The following is a 19,384-nucleotide window of genomic DNA, read 5'->3' on the forward strand; positions in this document are numbered from 1 at the left end:
ATAATCTCGTGAAAACTAAGGTTAAAAAAATTAATTAAGATACAGCTGTTATTTTAAAGCCTATGTTTAATGTAAAAATGTGTTGGACTGAACCCAGCATCTATTAATCAGAATCAGAAATCAGTATCAGAAAACTGTTTATTGCCAGGCACAGTTCAGAACACGTAATAGTACTAGGAATTTGTCTTGGTGTCAGGTGCATACAAATGATCTAGAATATAAAGTTAGAATGCAAAGGTGGGACAAACAATAATTAGAAAGTATATACACAGAGACAGAATAAATTACCATAAAAATAAAATAAGCTCACATCTGCCTCTTTAATGGTGAGAGGTGTGATGGGCAGAGGGAGGATCACCCACACAGCTTGGTGTGATGAGGTGTGAAGCTGTGTGGGTGATACAGGTGAGAAAGTGGAGGGGGCTGATCAATTGTTGGTGGAGGGTATCCGGTCTGTCTCATTGTCTTTCAAAGCGGCAGTAAAACTCATTCACGCTGTTGGTCAGTCAGAGAGTGGGGGGCTTTAGGCTTGTAGCTAGTGATTGCTTTCAGCCCTTCCATATAGAGGCAGAGTCCTTTGTGAGAATTTCTGTTCCATTCTCTCACCATGCGCTGGATTAGCTCTGATCACCTCTTTGCTAAATCTGTCATTAGCCTCTCTGTATTTGTCTTTGTCTCCATTTCTGAATGTGGCCTCTTTCTCTGACCTCAGCTACCTGAAATTAGCTGTGAACCAGGGTTTGTCATTGTTAGAACTCACCATGGTGCACGATGGAATGACTTGACTTGAGTTGATTTCGGCAGTCACAGTGTCCATGTACTCATCCAGACCAGTAGTTGCAGACCTAAAAACATCCCAGTTCGTACAGCTTTACTGGTCCACTTTTTTGATGTCCTCACAGAAGGTTTGCAGTGTTTTAATATCTGTCTGTATGCTGGAATCAGGTGCACCATGATGTGGTCAGACTGGCCCAGTGCAGCGCGAGGAACGGCATGATAAGCAGCGCTGATGGTGGTGTAGCAGTGGTCTAGTACATTCTTTGGTCGGGCACTTAATAAACTGTTTGCATTTGGGGAGTTTGTGAGAGAGATGACCTTTGTTAAAGTCTCCTGGGACAATAACCAAGGCATCTGGGTTTGTCGGTTCCACACACAGTATCATGTCAGCCAGCATGCGCTGCGCCTCACACATGTTGCTTTGTGGCGGAATGAAAACACCAACAAGTATAAATGAGGAAAACTCATGGGGTGAATAAAAAGGCTTCAAGTTAATGATGAAGGCATCCAGGTCTCGGGAGAAGTGCATAGGTTTTGTTCAGCAGCAGGGTCAACTCATCCATTTTTTTTTTAAGTGAGCGTACATTAGAGAGGAATATACCTGGGAGCGAAGTGCGTATTCCAGGCCGACGGAGACGCACAAGCCCCCCTGAGCTTTTACCTGTTCTGCAGGGTCTCAATTTGTTGTTCACCTTCTTTATCAAAACAGCAAGTAACTCTGCAGTAGAAGCCAGAAAAAAAAATAAGGACCCCCAGAACTGAGGCAGAAACCTGAATTAATAAACAAAACAATACAAAGCAGAGCGCACCAAAACACTGAGGATGCCGTCCGCGTTCGCAATCCTAAGTACTTCTGCAGTAGTTGCAAAGTTAGCATACGTTTCTGCATACTGCATAATGTAGCATACATTACATTTACATAACAATGAGTGGACTGCAAATTGTTTAGTATGACTCAGTATGTCACTTAGATTATAATAAAAAAAATATATATATTAATTATATTCCTGGGTGATGCCATCTGGAGGAGTTGTTCAGCCAGAAGCAGAGAAATATTTTAATATATGAAGTTGTTTATATTATATTGAGTTAATTAATTCCCTTGGAATTAATAAACTCTCTAGCTATCAGAGGGAAGTTTGACAGCATTAATGTACATTTACAACCTAAACTAAAGCCACAGAAAGCAAGTTGAAAATTAGTGAAGTAGCCCTTTAAGGCATTCAGTCACTTCTGACTGGCCAATCAAACACATGCTTGTGTGTGATAAGTAAAGAAAAGACTGACATTCTTTTCATTCAGTTTAACAAGGGAAACACAATGACATCTCCACAGTTTGTCGTTTATCTGACATGGTTGATCTTGGGGAATATGGGTGAGTTGCGTTTCTTTAAGTGTAGTCTGAAACCTTTAAACCCTTTGGCCACTTGTTTTTGCTATTGATAAAATATGTATGTGCGTATATTTTCCTAATGTGCAATTGCTTTGGTTCTCATCATTTCAGCTCATATGACTTCTGTCAAATCCTCATCTGTTCGTCAAGAAAGTCATTTTATATCAGCCAAAACTGGGCAAAACGTGACTTTGCAATGTTTCTATGATGGTGATATGGCTACAAGATTTTACTGGTATAAACAAACTGTGGGACAGGAACCAAGACTTGTTTCTACCTCCTACAAGTACGAATCAAATGGAATATTTCATGATGAATTCAACAACAATCCACGATTCATACTAGATACTGAGAAAGGTAAACATCACTTGGAGATTAGAGATATACAGATTTCAGACTCAGCTACTTACTTCTGTGCAAGTAGCCATTCATACATGTTTGAATTTGGAGACGGCACAACTGTCAGTGTAACAGGTTCAGGTCTGCACATCCCAGCTTTAGTCCATCAGTCAGTATCTGAGACCATCCAACCTGGAGACTCTCTGACTCTGAACTGTACAGTTCAAACTGGGACCTGTGATGGAGAACACAGTGTTTATTGGTTCAGAAACTCGAGAGAATCTCTTCCACAGCTCATTTACATTCATGGAAGCAGGGATGATCATTGTGAAAAGAAGCCTAAGACACAAACACAAACCTGTTTCTACAACTTGCCAATGAAGACCCTGAATCTTTCTCATCTTGGGAACTACTACTGTGCTGTTATCTCATGTGGACACATACTGTTTGGAAACGGGACCAAGCTGGACGGTAAGAGGCTGCTGTTTTCTTTTAGATCTATAGTTTGAAACTTTGTAATGTCTCTTTGTGCCTCTCTCAACAGTTGAGGTGGGCTCTCGTGTCTCGGTGTATTTCTTGAGTGGGGCTTTAGCGCTTACCACCACTCTGAGTGTTTTACTGATGCTTTTGTTGTGCTCGATCAACAAAAGAAAGAGCTGCCAATGGACAGGTAAATGCTAAATACTTTAGTTTGAAATGTTTTTAGTGAATATAACATTAAAGTAAGGGTCTTTTTTTTTTACGTTTTCAGAGGCTAATGCAACATTTGCAACTTCTTCCACAGCAAATGCAGAGGTATATCTTTTAATTTATATTTGTATATATATTGTTTTTTTTTTTTTTAACTAGTTTTAATTTCTTTTAAGTTTTATGGTGTCATTTAGTTTTTTCTTATTTATCATCAGGTTCACCAAAATGAAGAAAACATACATTATGCAGCTTTACAAAAGCATGATGTCTACAGATCTAGAAGACAGAGGAAATCCGGAGACTCTGAATGTGTATACTCAAGTATAAAACAGTAACACTGTACGAAGTTGTGTCTGTGTAACACCAAAATGCATTTATTATTGTTTGAGGCAAAACCGACTGAGGTCATGTTAATAGTTAATTTTCCTGTGATTGTAGTTTGAATGGAAACTGTATTGAACTTATTTCTAATTTTATTGTTTAGAAAGTTAAGAAATGTGTGTAATTGTTGTAGCTGATTTTTACTGAATTAGATATGTATCTATATCTAGCTATAGATATATTTTCAACTACAGGTCAGGAAGATGAAATCAGACTTGTGTTGCTCATGCTGACGCACAATGGCTGGATTTATATTGTTATTCAGGTATTATTGGCGTCTCAAAGTATTTTTATTTTTGCATTTTATGCAATAAGTACCGAAATACTGAACAGCTGGACATGTGCATTCTAAAGTTTAGAGAAAGTCTAATTAAGTTTACCTTTAAAGGTTATAGTGCATTTTAGATACATTCTGAAATTTCACCCAAAGGTCAAATATCCCTAACTTTTTGTAAGTAGTTTATATCATTCAGCTTTCTATGAAGAGTAAGGTCCTAAGGTCTCTTAAAGATTCCACAGTTTTGGTTATTTCACAAATTTTGGATTTATGTTGTTTCCTCTGAGCTCTTCCTCTGTGGTTTCAATGGGACGGGGTTTTGAGAGAATGTTTTCTTGTTTATGTCGGGTCAAAATCAATCTAATCTGTTGAAATCACTCCTATTTTTATGTATAAAAATATTTGTAATCTGTAAACTCTTAAAATAAAGTTGACACTGTATAAACCCCATCAAAATTCACTAACTAATTCAAATCATACTGTGTTGACCAATCAATTTTTGTATGGTGTTAGCATATAGTATTATACTGTCTATCTACAAAGAAGTAACATAGTGGAGAATCTCCTAGCTGCTAGTTTACATTCCTGGAGTAGTACAACCTGCTATGTACAGGTGTAGCCATTGAAAGTGTCGGTCTCTGCCATGTGAGTCCTTCACCCTTACAGCCATTGCTCGTCTCTTGGACCGCAGGATGGAATGTGATGACATTTTTAATTCCCAAGTAAAAACTGGTTTTACCTGGGAATAACGGTACTTTGCTGTTTTTTTTTTTAATCTTCATCAGGATGAAGTTATTTTTATAATGCATGAAATATTCAGCTGGATGAGACTGAGTCAGGAAATACTTTACAACCCATGGAAAATAAAAAGGACAAAGGTGAAATTAATATGATAATGCAAATAGTTTTACTCCCATTAAATTGATCATAAACAAGAAAAATGTGATGACAAAACCTTGCTTTAAATAGTTCACTGGTACAACAGATAAATAATATAATAAGTGTATATAAGTGTGGTTACAGAAACAGGAGGAGAGAATAAAAGGTAATTTTCTTGAAGACAGATTTTAGGAGACTGGGTGGAATCACAGTTAAAGTAGTTTTTGTGTTTGTGTTTTTCCCCCGACCTTGAAGGACACAGGAGGTTTAACAGCTGTGTGCCTGTGTCCCTGTTTTCATTGACACAATTTGACCAGCACAAACTGTCTCCTAGATGTTAATAACAGCGCGCATTCAGCCTCATGACGTGTGATTTGTTTCCCCGAAAAACAACAGTTACAGTCTTTGACTCATCAAATCAAACCCAGTGCAAAGGTCCACAACAAAACCACCAGTGTTACAATAACTCTGAGAGTGTAACATTTATATTTGGCAACCCTTAATTTAACCTTGGCAATTTTGCTGTGTACATACAGAGAACAGACTGATTGTCTCCTCAGCTGCAAACAGGAGCTGCTGTAACATACACATATGAGGTGGGGGAGGTTTCTACTCTCAGCTGATTGTAGTCAACACCATGCTTAATGTGTCTTCCAAGCAGAAAGTCAGAAAATCTGCTTCTTCTCCAAATTTTAAGAAGATTTTAACTGTTAGTAACACAGCAACCGGGCAGTGGAGAAATTATGATTGCGCTGTAAAAGTAGCACAATATGAGAACCAGCCCGACTGTATGCAGAAGCTTGGTGGTTTACATTCATATCTAAATAAAGTCGTAATTCACACCTCAGGTGTAAGACCATGGTTACCCACCATCCCCCCTGCCCTGCCTGAGACAGGACAGGACTTTTAAAGTAATTAAATTCATGTTCATCCGGAAAAGGCCGTGGACATTGACAGGTTGGGACCCCCACACCTCTCCAGTGTCTGGTTAGTTACTACAGTAACACATGATCGTTAAAACAGGCGGTTTATTAACCATAGATAATTCTGGATAAAAAGCTTCAGATTCATGATTAGATTAGTTTAAAATAAACTGTTGTAAACAACACTGAACCAAATGGTAGACACGCAGTTGCCTATGAGGAGATTATAATAATAATAAATCCCAGCTGACAGACTAATGGAGGAAACAGCGTAGTGACAAAAGGAGCAAGAAAAGAAGCCGCAGATTCATAAACTGCACCAATTGTGCATTTTTTAAAACTTTTAAGACTTTTACAGGCCACTTTGTGTTAGTTTCAATTTTATTCAAAGGTGGTCGGACTTTGATGTAAAAACGAGCAGACATCACTCTATGGTGATTATGTCTATTTTCTGTCTTTCTGTGATCTTAAGAAAAGTCTGACAACAGCTGTGAATCATGATCACTTCAGGGGAAGAGAGAGACACAAATGAATTTTAATATTAAACTATAAGGACAATAACTGCATAAAATTTCTTTAGAAATAATTTGTCATTGCCTGGAAAAGTCACTGCATTACATGTTGAGATGAGAAAGAAGAAACTGCTCCAGCTGATCTGACATCAAAACCACACAGTAAAACATGACCACAGCCCATGATGAATAAAAACTAATCCAAGTAATTCATGTAATATTTAACAATATTTACACACACTGTTACAGTGTGCAAAATTCCACCACAGCATCTGTGTAGTTTGTCCAACACTGATGATCTCTAGACTTGTGCTTAAAACTAGAGGAAAAGAAGAGAACATTTACATTTAGTCATTTAGCAGACGCTTTTATTCAAATCTGCTTACAAGTGAGGTACAAGGCAAGTAAAAATCAGATGAGACAGTGGATTCGTCCAGTGGAAAGGACAGGAAGAGCTGTGTGTCATCAGCGTAGCAGTGATAGGAAAGACCATGTGAGTAAATGATGGAACCCAGGGATGCAGTATAGAAAAGAAAAGGACCAAGAACTGAGCCCTGCAGCACACCGGTAGAGAAGCTATGAGAGTGAGAAAAATGCCCCCCACCAGGATACCTTGAAGGTTCGTCCCAATAGGTAAGAACGAAGTCAGTCTAAGGCTGATCCAGAGATGCCTAAGTCAGAGAGTGTGGACAAGAGGATCTGATGGTTCACAGTGTCAAAGGCTGACGATAGATCAAGTAAAATTAAGACAGAAGACTAACCTGTGGCTTTTGCAGCTCGAAGATATTCCACGACAGTCAGGAGTGCCGTTTCTGTGGAGTGACCCCTCTTGAAGCCAGACTGGTTGACATCGAGAAATTTGTTCTTGGAAAGGAAGTCTGAGAGTTGATGGAAGACTGCTCGTTCCATTGTCTTGGCCAGAAAAGAAAGGAGGGAGACAGGTCTGTAGTTCTACACTACAGAGGGACCAAGATAAGGCTTCTTGAGCAGTGGGGTAATCAAGACCTGCTTGAAAGAGGTTGTAAAAGTCCTTGTTGTGAGAGATGTGTTGATGACTTGTGTAATAGCTGGCATTAGAGCGGGTGCAACTGCTTGAAAAAGAGTGGAAGGGATTGGATCCAGAGAAGGGATTGGTTGGATGGTTAGAGAAGAGGAGGGTCGATACGTCATCCTCAGTCAGAATTGCGAGGAGAGAACTGTGAGCTGATGGCAGCCATCTTGTTGGTAAAGAAGTTGGCAAAGTCATCAGCAGTGAGAGAGGTAGATGGCGGAGGAGAAGGTGGGTAGATGAGTGATTTGAAAGTGGAGAACAGCCTTCTGGTGTCCGAGGTGTTGCTGAGCTTCTCCTGGTAGTAATCGATCTTTGCCCTGATGACACTGAGAAAAAGATCCAAGCAGATCGTGATACTCAGCAATGGCAGATGGAGTCTTGGATTTGCTTGAAGAAGAGTCCTCTCAGCACTCGTGAGCGTGGAGCATTGTTCACGGATCTAGTCAGTGAGCCACTGATTAGAAGCTGGGGACGAGCGGGTCTCAAAGACATGGGACAGAGACAATCCAGACACGATGAAAGTGTATTGCAGAGGCTGTCTGTGGCTGCATCTGCATTGAGGATGGAGAGGTCCTGTGTTGGGGGCAGAGTTGCGGAGACCAGCGAGGAGAATCGATTTAGGTTGAGAGACCTGAGGTTATGACAAAATGTTACAAGTGTGGTGGGAGACTGCGAAGGCATAGGGATAAAAACTGTGAGTTCAGTGAACAAATGATCCGATACATGCAGAGGAGTGACCAAGATGTTGTCTGTGGTGCAGTTTCGGGCAAAGATGAGGTCGAGGTTGTTGCCAGCTTTGTAGGTCGGAGGAGTGGAGACCAGACTCAGGTCAAAAGTGTTTAGAAGAGCAAACACGTCAGCCGCATGTGGTTTTTCCAGGTGGATGTTCAGGTCTCCCATGACAATGAGGAGTGCCATCTTCAGGGTAGTGGGACAGCAACATGTCCAGTTAATCGCAGAAGTTCCCCAGCTGGCCCGAGGGTTGATATATCACAATCACCTGGACTGCAATCGTGATCCTAATAGCAAGATATTCCAGAGATGACAGATTGCTGAGTGGTGCTGTCGGGGAAAACTTCCAGGTGTCATTGATGAGAGGTCCAGTCCCACCCCCCGGCCTGATGAGCGAGGAGTGTGAGAGAATGAAAAATTGGTGGAGAGTGCAGCTGGGGTGGCTGTGTTCTGTGGCGTGATCCAGGTTTCTGTAAGTGCAAGCAGGTGAACAGCTGAGTGTGTAGCAAAAGCTGGAATGAAGTCGGCCTTGTTCACTGCAGACTGGCAGTTCCACAGGGCAAGAGAAAAAGAGGCTGGTGATAAAGTGGTCTGGGTGAGAGTGCGCAGGTGAAAAACATGTTGTCTTCTAGTAGGATGCCATGTCCTGCATCTGCGGAGGAGAACAGGGATCTGCTGAAAACACATGGTATAACAAAGACAAAGGCTTTTTGGAGTAGAAAGGGTTAATGTGAAGCAAAGTAGAGAAACAGAAGAGGTAAAAGAACTTAGAAATAAACTAACTAATGTCCTCGCTCGGTGGACTCATGCAGATAGACTCGTCTTTACACCGTCTGTCTTCACACAAGGAGGACTGATCACAAGGGCTGACGCTTCCGCTGATGTTCCAGCCCAACAGGTGCCTTATAGATGGTCTCTTAATTGGCTACAGCCGAAACCGCCCCCTCGTTGAAACCAACCTAACTTGTGCCTTTGTTAGGTCAAAGGTGTTATGTAAACAGTAAGCAGTAATGTAATGTCATCGTGACCCACGTTAAAGAGAAAGCGATGAGATGGGATGAGGACGACACTTTTTGACGCCTAGTGGCTGAAAAGACAAACTGCAGGTTGGATTTAATGAACTGTTTTATGAATTAAACAGACTGCATTCCTGACAGAATGCCACCAGTAGGGCACCAAGGACATACTGTGAGAAAAAGCATGACACTTTCAATGGCTATATCTTTAGGAGTACAAATGAAAATCACTGTCTAGCAGCCTGTCTACAGAAAGACTCGGGTTATTTTTACAATGTAGCAGTAGCAATCTAGCAGCATGGCTAACAACAACACAAAGGAGCCTTTTTATTTAAACATTTTACCAGCGTCACACACATCTATTCTCATGTTTCCCCTTGGACTAAAATTGCAAAGTAACGACCAACCACACAGTCCTAATTATTTAAAAAAATGTTTTTCATTCATACGTGGATAATATATGGATATAAGCCTGGAGAACTGCTACCGACGCTAACCAAAGGGCAACACAAGAGCAAACAGCTGGGTGACTAAACATTACACCTCCCTAAAAATGAGGCTGAATTATACCAACAAGTGATCAGGCAGTTAAAACTGCTGAACAGTATTTTTGTGGGATGGTCAACTTAGGTCAGAACCTATGAATGTGAACCAATTCATTGAAAATAGTGTGAAGTGAACATTGAGGTAGCTCTACTCTTTCCTACCATCCTCAGGGTATGAAGCTATGTGGTCAGCTCAGCTTTGTATCAGCTAATTTATCAAACATATGAGTTCAACTATGTATCACAATTTGTCCACATTTGTCTACATCCCTGAATTTCTATTCACAGCCAATTTTCCCCAAAAGTTAATCTATGGTTTAGAAGTTTTTCAAAATCTCATTTTGTTTTCTATATCTAGCCATCTAAATGTGCAAATGGTAGAACTGGTTGAATTTAAAAACTCAATATCAATATTCTGAAGATTATGATTTGCCTTCAGAGAGTAAGTTAACAAACTGTTCTCTCCATCACTCTGGAGCCACCCTCTGGATGATCAGCAACTTCAAGGAAGTATCAAAGTATCCTTTGTTATCGGCGTCTGTACTTCAAAGAATTTGCTCAAATGACCAAACTAGTCTATTTCTTTAGTTCATATATTGATTTATATATTTTTTTATTTTAGACTCTTGTCTATTTGAACAGCAACTATGCTCTTTATTAACTTAACATCAAGTGACTCTTCTCAAGAACCAAAGTTAAGGAAACATAATCACATGTTCCACCCTAACAGTACACAGACACTTCAAACTGGCCAATCAAACACAGCCTTCTCTAAGAAAAGTGGTGACAAGATCAAGACTTTTGTCACTCAAGTCAGCTAGTTGAATACAATGGCATCTCTAAAGGTGATTCTATATGTGACATTTTCTTTCTTATGCAAAATAGGTAAGTTTTGTTTTTTGGCTCCAATTTAAGAGTTTATGGTCACCTTCAGCTGCACTGTGTTTCTTCAGAATAATATACCTCATTATATTTATTGTAAGCTTGTTTTGTGTAACTTTTTACTTCAGCCCAGATGACTGGTCTGTACTCATCTCTTCATGAAGAAAGTGGCTTTATATCAGCTCATGTTGGTGACAGCGTGACTTTGGAGTGTTTCATTGACACGAATCTGGTATCAATGTCTTACTGGTATAAACAACGTTTAGGACAGAAACCAAGTCTCATGTCTAGTATCTACATATACAGTAAAAATGGCACATTTTATGACGAATGTAAGAACAACCCACGCTTCACACTGGACACTGAAAAAGATAAAAATAATTTGATTATCAGAGATTTACAGGTTTCAGACTCAGCTACTTACTACTGTGCAAATAGCATTTCAGAATCATTTGAATTTGTGAAGGGAACTGTTGTCAGTGTGAAGGGTTCAGGGTTGAACATTCCAGTTTTCGTCCATCAGTCAGAATCTAAGAACGTCCCGTCAGAAGGCTCTGAGACTGTGAACTGTACAGTTCACACTGGGACCTATGATGGAAAACGCAGCATTTACTGGTTCAAAGAATCTGGAGAATCTCATGCAGGACTCATTTACACTCACGGAGACAGAAACAATCAGCATGAGAGGAATCCTAACACACAAACACAATTCTGTATCTACAACTTGCCAATGATGATGAACATGAGTTTATATCACCCTGGAACCTACTACTGTGCTGTCGGCTCCTGTGGACACATGCTGTTTAGAAATGGGACCAGGCTGCACATTGCGGGTGAGTATTTGTCTAGCAGAGGCTGTCTTCCTCTTTTAAATATATAATAATATCTATTGCTAAAAATTTAGACACAGCTAAAAGCATTGTAATGTCTCATGGTGTCTATCTCTACAGATGACATGGACTCTCGTGTCTTGGTGTATTTTCTTAGTGGGGCTTTAGCACTGACCGCCACTCTAAATGTTTTACTGACATTCTTCTTGTGCCTGATGAACAAAAGAAACCGCTGCCAATTCAAGGGTAAATACTACTGTTTGGAGCTGAGAGTTTGTTTAGTGAATAATAACATTAAAGTAAGGACATTTTTTGTTCTTTTTCAGAATCTACTGCAAGTTTTTCAGCTGTTCCAACAACAAACAGAGAGGTTTTATTTTTTATTATCTTCCAAACTGTTTTATAGATGTTTTTTTTCCCCATTTACTGTTAAGTTTTATTTGGTGATTTATATTCTTATGTTTTATTTATCTTCTTATCATCAGGTGATCCAAAATGAAGAAAACATCCATTATGCAGCTTTACAGAAGCACAAGATCAACAGATCTAGAAGGCAGAGAAACATTCTGGAGACTGAATGTGTCTACTCAAGTTTAAAGCAGTAGTAATGCAGCTGTTGTCATACAATTATACTTTCCTGTGTAACAAAAGCTTTATTTAGAGTTGCAAACTGGTGAGGGTCCAAAAAGTAACCTATATGTTATAATAGGTGGTTCTAAAGTTTTGGCCCCCTCATTAATTTTAAATAGGGTGGCCAAAACCTTAGAACCACTCTTCTTGCACTTCAGTATGACTCCACTACCTACTATGACCTCAATATTAAACAGGGAGTAGAATTATTACCTTTCTGACAGTTTCACAATAAAAACTGAGAAAATATGACATTGTAAAAGTAGAATTAATGGCAGCGCCTTGTACAACTGTACCTAATAAGGTGGACAGTGAGTGTATGCTGTATATACAGCAGTAGAATATATAAAAATTTGATTTATTGTGCATTTATGCAGCGACTAAGAATGAAAACAGGAACCTGCTACTTCCTGCACTGAGCAATAAACGCATATGTTCAGGGAAGAAAAAAACTCCATGTGCGAGTTTGAACCAATCAAGCTGGGGAAACACCCAGACTTTTGAAGACTGAACAGTTCACACACCAATACCGTTTCCACCAACTATCACAGATTTCTAGTCCTGACAGTTTTGGATAAATACACACCTGACTACACAAATGACTAAAAGTTATGGAGATACTATGGACCCGCCCACAAATCCAGCAAGAGTAGACATGTCTTGTGTGTTTTTGTGTCAAAACAAATATGGTGGCAACCAGGAACGTTCACTTTTTAACAACAGTGTGTAAATAAGAAAAGATGACAAAAGTGGCGAGATCCAGGTTGGAAATGCAAGGACAACTTGCAGATCCAACATAGGGAAATTAAGTTAAAATAACATCGTAAAAAATCTTCTGTCAGTGACTGGGTCTAGACTAGAATTTTTAGACAGCACACACTTAGTGATTTATTGTGCAGACTGTGCCATGCTGGCACTGACCAGGACCAACTAGGTCAGACCAGTAGTAATGTCTCAACCACATTCATAATCAGCTCTACAATCCTTAAGTGTTTGCTTAACTTTAGACTGATCCATATACTGTCCTCAGACCAAAGTGACAACCCATTTACTTCATGTCCCACCAACTTAAAACCACTTTCTTAGTCATCAGAAGCCTGTAACCACACTTTTAATGACTTGTAAAATAAAAGAATAAAAAAAAAAAAGTCTCCCTCTCAACAGAACTAAATTTACTATGTTTGTATCACCTGCTATGGAGGAATAAGGTAAACCCATCCACACCCATCTGCTAATGGCTATGATTTCACCTGTATATTATAAAATCTATTCACAGTACAGTACAGGTTTTACAAACCTTTACACACTATATCTTTGGGTTCCAGAGTTCCAGCAGTTATTGATAGCAACGGATTTGCAACCATCATAATTTAGTTGAATTATGTTGTTGTTAATTACTTTTAAGGTCTAAGAGTGTATGTATAAAAATGTTTGTATTTGTACACAGTTAAACACGGAAGCGGCCATAGATGCAGTTCTCTTTTTTATGCAGTTATCGTGTGATAATGGGATAAATATCTCATTATTTCAGAAAAACAATGTAATTTTCTTGCAATAACAAGATATTTCTAAGGAAAACATCTGCTGCTCTTTGAGCACCACAGTGATGTGGGAGAAAGAGGGGGTCAAGGAAATGTAGGATTTCTAATTATCACTTAGTTTATCACTATTTTATCTAGTTTATCATTATATAACTTTTGAAATTTGATAGATTATCTTATGACAAAAAACATTTGTTATCATGAGATAATGAAAAAAATTATCTTGTTATTAAAAGAAAACTTTCATTAAAAGTTAGCATTATGATTATTGCATTATCAGAAGAAAATAGCAAAAAAGAAAAAAGCATCCACGGCCATTCTTTGGCAAAACTGTATTCTTTATAATGTCTTAAAATAAAGATGACACACTTAAAGCAAGTCTTGTTGGCTTCATTTCAAAACCACTTTGGTGGCATTAACAGCCACACACACCACTTGTTTCTGGAGACTGGGGAGCGACGGGCAGCCCCTGTGGTCTGAGCCCACAGGTGAACTACTGTAGCACAAATTACTAAATAAACTTGGCTGTGATTGTCAGTGCACCACAGTGCATCACAGCTTGCTAAGTATGGGGCTGTGTAATTACAGACCCATCCACTGCCAACAGCACCTACAATAGGCACGTGCGTGTCAGACCTGAACTTGGTCTCATGAATCATGTTGTCTTCTATCCTGTAAAGATACAGGTCAGTTGAAACAAGTTATTTTCTTTGTTCCATCAGAGTCAATTAAAGTTTTGTAGAGAGCTGCTCTTGTAGTGCCAAGAGTTAGTTGTTCTGCTCTGTTCACATTAGTCTACTGGTAATTCAGCTGCATGGATACAGGATTCAGAATGAACCACTTTATGAAGACTTCAGACTAAGCCAATTACTACTGTGTAAGGAGTTATACATATATTTTTTAAATTTAGAGAGGGCACTATTGTGAGTGTTCAGGTTTCACATTTGAACATCCCAGCTTTGGTCCATAAGTCAGTATTTGGGACCATCCAGTCGGGAGGTTCTTTACCTCTGAACTGTACAGTTCAGATTGGGACACAAGCATATTTTTAGAGCTTCCATATGATTAGCAGTGCAATAATAAGATCTTTCTGGTTTTGTAATGTTTGATATGATCTAGTTTTGGATCATGTGTCCACAGACCCAAGGGTCAGTGGTTCAATCCCCGGTCCTAGTTATGTGTTGAAGTGTCTCTGGGCAAGGTTGTGTCAGGAAGTGCATCCAGCATAAAAACTGTGCCAAATCGACATACAACCTCAAACCAGATCACTACCTATGTCTTGGATGATGAGGAGATTCTTTCCCCCTTCAAACTTTGGCTTTTCCATTACTTTAGTAAAGGTTCATCTTAGGTTCATTGATCAGTCTGTAAAACCTTGTTGAGCTTTTTTGGCTCATCTTTCTACTTTTTTCAACCAGGCTTTGCCTTGGCCATAACATTTGTAAAACCAGTGGTTTGTTTTTCAGGACATTCCAAATTGTTTCTATCCCCAGTGTTTGTGCAATGTCTTTGATTGCATTGATCTGTTTTCTCAGATTATCAGTGGCCTGCATTTCTCCCATAGATAACTCTTTTATGTTGTTTTATTCTTTTTAACAACAAATGCCAAATGTTTTTGTTTCACAGCAAAAACTAAAATTCTACATCTATACAATATAACAGATGTAGCATTGGTTATTGATTGGTGGTGATACATGACATTACAAGACTGAAAATGGGCAAAGACGCTTCAAACAATGAGCAATGTTTATTAAAGAGGGTGTAAAATAAATAAAATTTAAAAAATAATACTGTTTTGAGTCAGTGGGATGCAGTGTTTCCTGTAGTTGGGAAAACTATAGACACCAACTGCCTGGCAGTGACGTTTATTGCCAATGTCACCACACTATCACGAGCTCTGACAGTCTTTTTAAAATTTCTGTTCTTAACCAGTTTTGCTATTAAATGATATATCCAACACTCATCTATCCATCTGCTCTAGCTTCATTATTTAATTACCTGGATGAAACGGTGGACAAAAGTACTATGGTAAAGTCAAACCATCCATGTTTTGGAGTGCTTTTGCAAAGGGTCCAAATACTTTTGTAATAGGTAATATTTTGTTCACGGATAGAAAAAAGTTAAAAGAAACTGACTTACAACGCAGCATATTGTGCAAAAGGCATCGAAAGACTTTTCATTTAGACTTAACATTACTTTTGAAAAATCACTAGCCGATGGGCAACGCGGTGATTGAGTGGTCAGTGCTGCTGCCTGATAGCTAGAAGGTTGCCTTTCTGTGTGGAGTTTGCATGCTCTCCCTGTGCTTGCATAGGTTTTCATCTGTGTACTCCAGTTTGATCCCTCAGTCCAAAGACCTGTATGTTAGGTTAATTGGTTTGAATGTGATTGTGAATAGTTGTTTGTCTATGTATGTCTTTCTGTATTGGCCCTGGAGGCCAATGTTTAATACCACTTATTTATATATAATATTAAATACTGTGTATTCATCAACTTGAACCATGTGTTTGTTACTATAACCATGACAACAAATGTAATAAGGTTTTACTTAATGTAAAGCAGATCAAACTTTTTTTAGCAAATTTACCTAGTTCCTAAAAATAACCAATATAACCAAAATTGATGGTTCCACAGCTACAGTATAACCAGGAGTTTATAATTGTTTCCATAACAATTATCTGGCACAACATCATTATGGGACATCATCCTTCTGTAAAATATGACTCTACTAGCAGATACGATTATTTTGTCCATAATATTGATTTATCATAACACCAGTGATTCTGCGTCACACAGTGTTTTATTCACGATATATTCACGATATCTGTACATTTTAAAAATTCATTTATTAATGGTGCATCTCTAAGAGTATATACAGTATACAATATGTGCACAAGTGCATACAGAACTATCCATCATCCTTAAACTTAAAAAAGACTGCCAGAGAACTGTTTGTGACTAAAATACGTATAGCAAACTTATCAGCTATAGCATTATTCATCTCCCACCTGTTGTTATTAGAATAAACCATAATTGTCACACTGGACTCTGCGGAAGATTTACTTTACAAATATCATCTAGAGTTGGCTGAGGCAATGTAACTGTTGCATAGGGGGAAACAATGTGTTTATATGCCAGAAAAATTGTGCAAGCTTTGCAGGATGAGATTGGGATGGGATGACACCGTGGCTCAACATCTTGCCCAAATGTGGTCCCATTGGGTACAAGGTCTAGAGCAGTTTAATGACATTGGAATTCATAGATGTTTCAAACCAAAAAACTTTGGTCAGAACGTGTCTGCTCAACTGCATTATTTTGGAGTCACTAGCGAAGATGGCTATGGGACAGTACCATACTTAGTCGAGCAAAGCAGCAGTAATCAAGTTCACAGCGCCTTTGTGTTGAGAAAAGCAAGAGTTGACCCCCTAAAGCCCATGGCTGTCCCTCGTTAGGAGCTTACTGCAGCAACATTGGCAGTATGTATGGACGTAATGCTAAGGAAGGACTTGGAGCTGCCATAGATGGACTGGTGGACTGACAGTACAGCAGTGCTAAAATACATCAGCAGTGAGACATTAAGGTTTCGCACATTTTTAGCTAATAGGGTGTCAGAGATGCAACAGACGTCAACTACGTAAACTCTCAGCTTAATCCTGCAGATTGTGCATCAAGGGGTCAGAATGTGAAAGCCTTTCTGCAAAATAAGCTGAGGGTATCTGGACCCTTATACAGGCAGTCCAGAAATGGCCAAGGAATCCAGACATGCTGAAGAAACCACTGACATAATGCAAAGGTTGTTAGAGTACTACTCGTCATTCACACGGTTAAAACGGGCCATGGTATAGCTCCTCAGATTGAAAGATACGAGAAACAGAAAGGAGTTATCAGAAAACATCTTCCAGGATGAAGGGGACAAAGATAAGCAATGTCTTCAGCTTCAAAGAAAAATGCTGAAATACAAAACAAGAGAGAAAACCCTAAATGAGGATGAGCTCCAGGAAGCAGAGGTAAAAATAATTCATCACTGCCAGCGGATGAATTTTTGGGAGGAAATTTCTGTTCTGCTAAGGGGAGAACCAGTGAGCTCTAAAGTGCCTTAGCTCCAAAGGTGGCAAAAATGGACACATGCAAATCGCAATTTTGTTCCTGGGGGCATTGTGTTGATTGTTGATGAGTCAGCGCCTCGAAACTCATGGGTGATTGGCAAAATCATCCACACAATAAACGATGCACGTGGTCTAGTCCGTCAGGTTCATATTGAGATGAGGACCAACGAGTTTGATAGACCCATACCAAGGTCAGTCTTCCACAAGAATCAGAATGAGACAGTGGTAAAGACTGATCTCCTACACTGTGTTAAGAGGTGGTAACCTCTGACATCAGAAGAAAGAAGAGAGAACAAGTTTATATGTTGTTGCATGATTTGTTTTTGTGTTTTTTGTGTATAAGTAATTAAGTAGTTGTTTCCAATAATAAGTTTGTGAATGTTTCTAATATACACCATACGCATTTAGTTTATGTTGTGTACTTGTAAGTGTACTTAGTCCGTCATCAGCTAAGTTGAGAAACGAGGAACACAATAAATGTTCAATGTTCGTCATGCAACGATCTCTGGAATGAATAATTGTTGGACCATCAGATATGAGCAAGATCGCCTCTACATAATGTACATGGGCATTAAGGATGAAGGACTTGTTCCATCGGGTTGCCCTCTGAAGAGGTGCTTTTATGCAACAAGGTGAACTTCCCCTCTTAAATAAATCGTAGTTAGGTGCTGCTAATCATTAGCCCTTCATTAACTGATCCCCAGCAGGTCTGCAGACCTCTATAAAAGCAAAAGTATTAGCAGTTTGCTGGTCTGAAGAATCAAGTGTGTTTACACAATGCCAAGAGGGAAAGCCACAAGCAACATTTTTACAAAAGGATCAAGGTTCTATAGTAGGAAAGATGATTAGATTAAGTGGAAATTAAAAAGCATTCAAAACAATGCTTGCCAGTCTCCCCAGGAAGGGACGGTTCAGCACATTCGCCACAAGGTCGGAGCATGGAGTGCTTAGAGAAAAACAAACTGAACAAACAAAAAGGAAATACAGGCCACAACTAGAAAAAGAGTGAACAATTTAGGTTTGTTTGGAAGGGTTGCCAAGAGAAAGCGTTTTCTGTCTTAAAAAGAACATGGAAGCATCTGAACAAACCGCAAGACTTCTGGAAAATGTACTGTGGACAGATGAGAACAAAGTGGAGTTGTTTGACCTGTATACCCATCACCATTTTTGCTAAAAACCAAGTACGACATTGCAGCAGAAAAGGAGCTGTGCAACTTGGAGTCATTTAATCAACCACAAACTCCTCTCTATACCAGAGTATTCTAGAGGCAAACATGAGGTAAATCTGTCTGACAGCTAAAGCTTGGTCCCAGACCTCAACCCAATTGTAAGGGTCTTAAGACTGCAGTGCAGAAAACCCCCAAAACCTCAATAAACTGAATTAATGTAAAGAATAATGTGTCAGATGTCCTCAGATGTGAGAGACTGATAGTCATAAAGGAAATGTTAGCACCAAGTTATTGCTGCAAAAAAGGTGGATCTACAAGCTACTGAATGGGCACTTAGTATTGCCCATGTTTTCCCTCTTTTGGTTTCGTTTTTCAATAAATAATGGCAAAGTGAAAAAAGTTATGTTTTTTTGTCTACAGTTGTATTTGCCTAATACTAAAACCTGCTACAATCAGATGTTTTTTTTTGATAACACAATAAGCGAAAATAACTAAAGAGTGTTTGCTACTTTTTGCACGACTGCATATTTATCTAATCTAATGACTAGTGAAAAAGCATTTATAAAACTGTGGAACAGTTTGTATCATCAAGCAAGTCTACATAGACCAGACTTTGACACTGTAGGTGGCAGTGAGCATGTGACCATATTTCCTTAAGAGGACATACAGTCACTTCAGTCTGTCCAATCAAAGACAGTCTTGCCTGTGAAG

The 19,384-nt window shown here is 39.1% G+C and overlaps 2 protein-coding genes across 2 annotated transcripts; both read left to right on the plus strand.

The window, feature by feature from the left end:
- Positions 1-2,090: 2,090 nt before the first annotated feature.
- LOC137137737 (uncharacterized) lies at positions 2,091-4,303 on the plus strand. Its single transcript, XM_067524376.1, has 5 exons — positions 2,091-2,152; positions 2,282-2,980; positions 3,054-3,179; positions 3,261-3,304; positions 3,415-4,303. Exons 1-5 carry the CDS (start codon positions 2,098-2,100, stop codon positions 3,532-3,534), a joined length of 1,044 nt encoding a protein of 347 aa, XP_067380477.1. The 5' UTR covers positions 2,091-2,097; the 3' UTR covers positions 3,535-4,303.
- A 6,241-nt stretch (positions 4,304-10,544) lies between these two features.
- Positions 10,545-13,696, plus strand: LOC137137638 (uncharacterized). Its single transcript, XM_067524159.1, has 4 exons — positions 10,545-11,230; positions 11,348-11,473; positions 11,554-11,597; positions 11,713-13,696. Exons 1-4 carry the CDS (start codon positions 10,636-10,638, stop codon positions 11,830-11,832), a joined length of 885 nt encoding a protein of 294 aa, XP_067380260.1. The 5' UTR covers positions 10,545-10,635; the 3' UTR covers positions 11,833-13,696.
- Positions 13,697-19,384: the final 5,688 nt, after the last annotated feature.

This window comes from Channa argus, chromosome 12 (genome assembly GCF_033026475.1).
Source record: "Channa argus isolate prfri chromosome 12, Channa argus male v1.0, whole genome shotgun sequence".
NCBI lineage: Eukaryota > Metazoa > Chordata > Actinopteri > Anabantiformes > Channidae > Channa > Channa argus.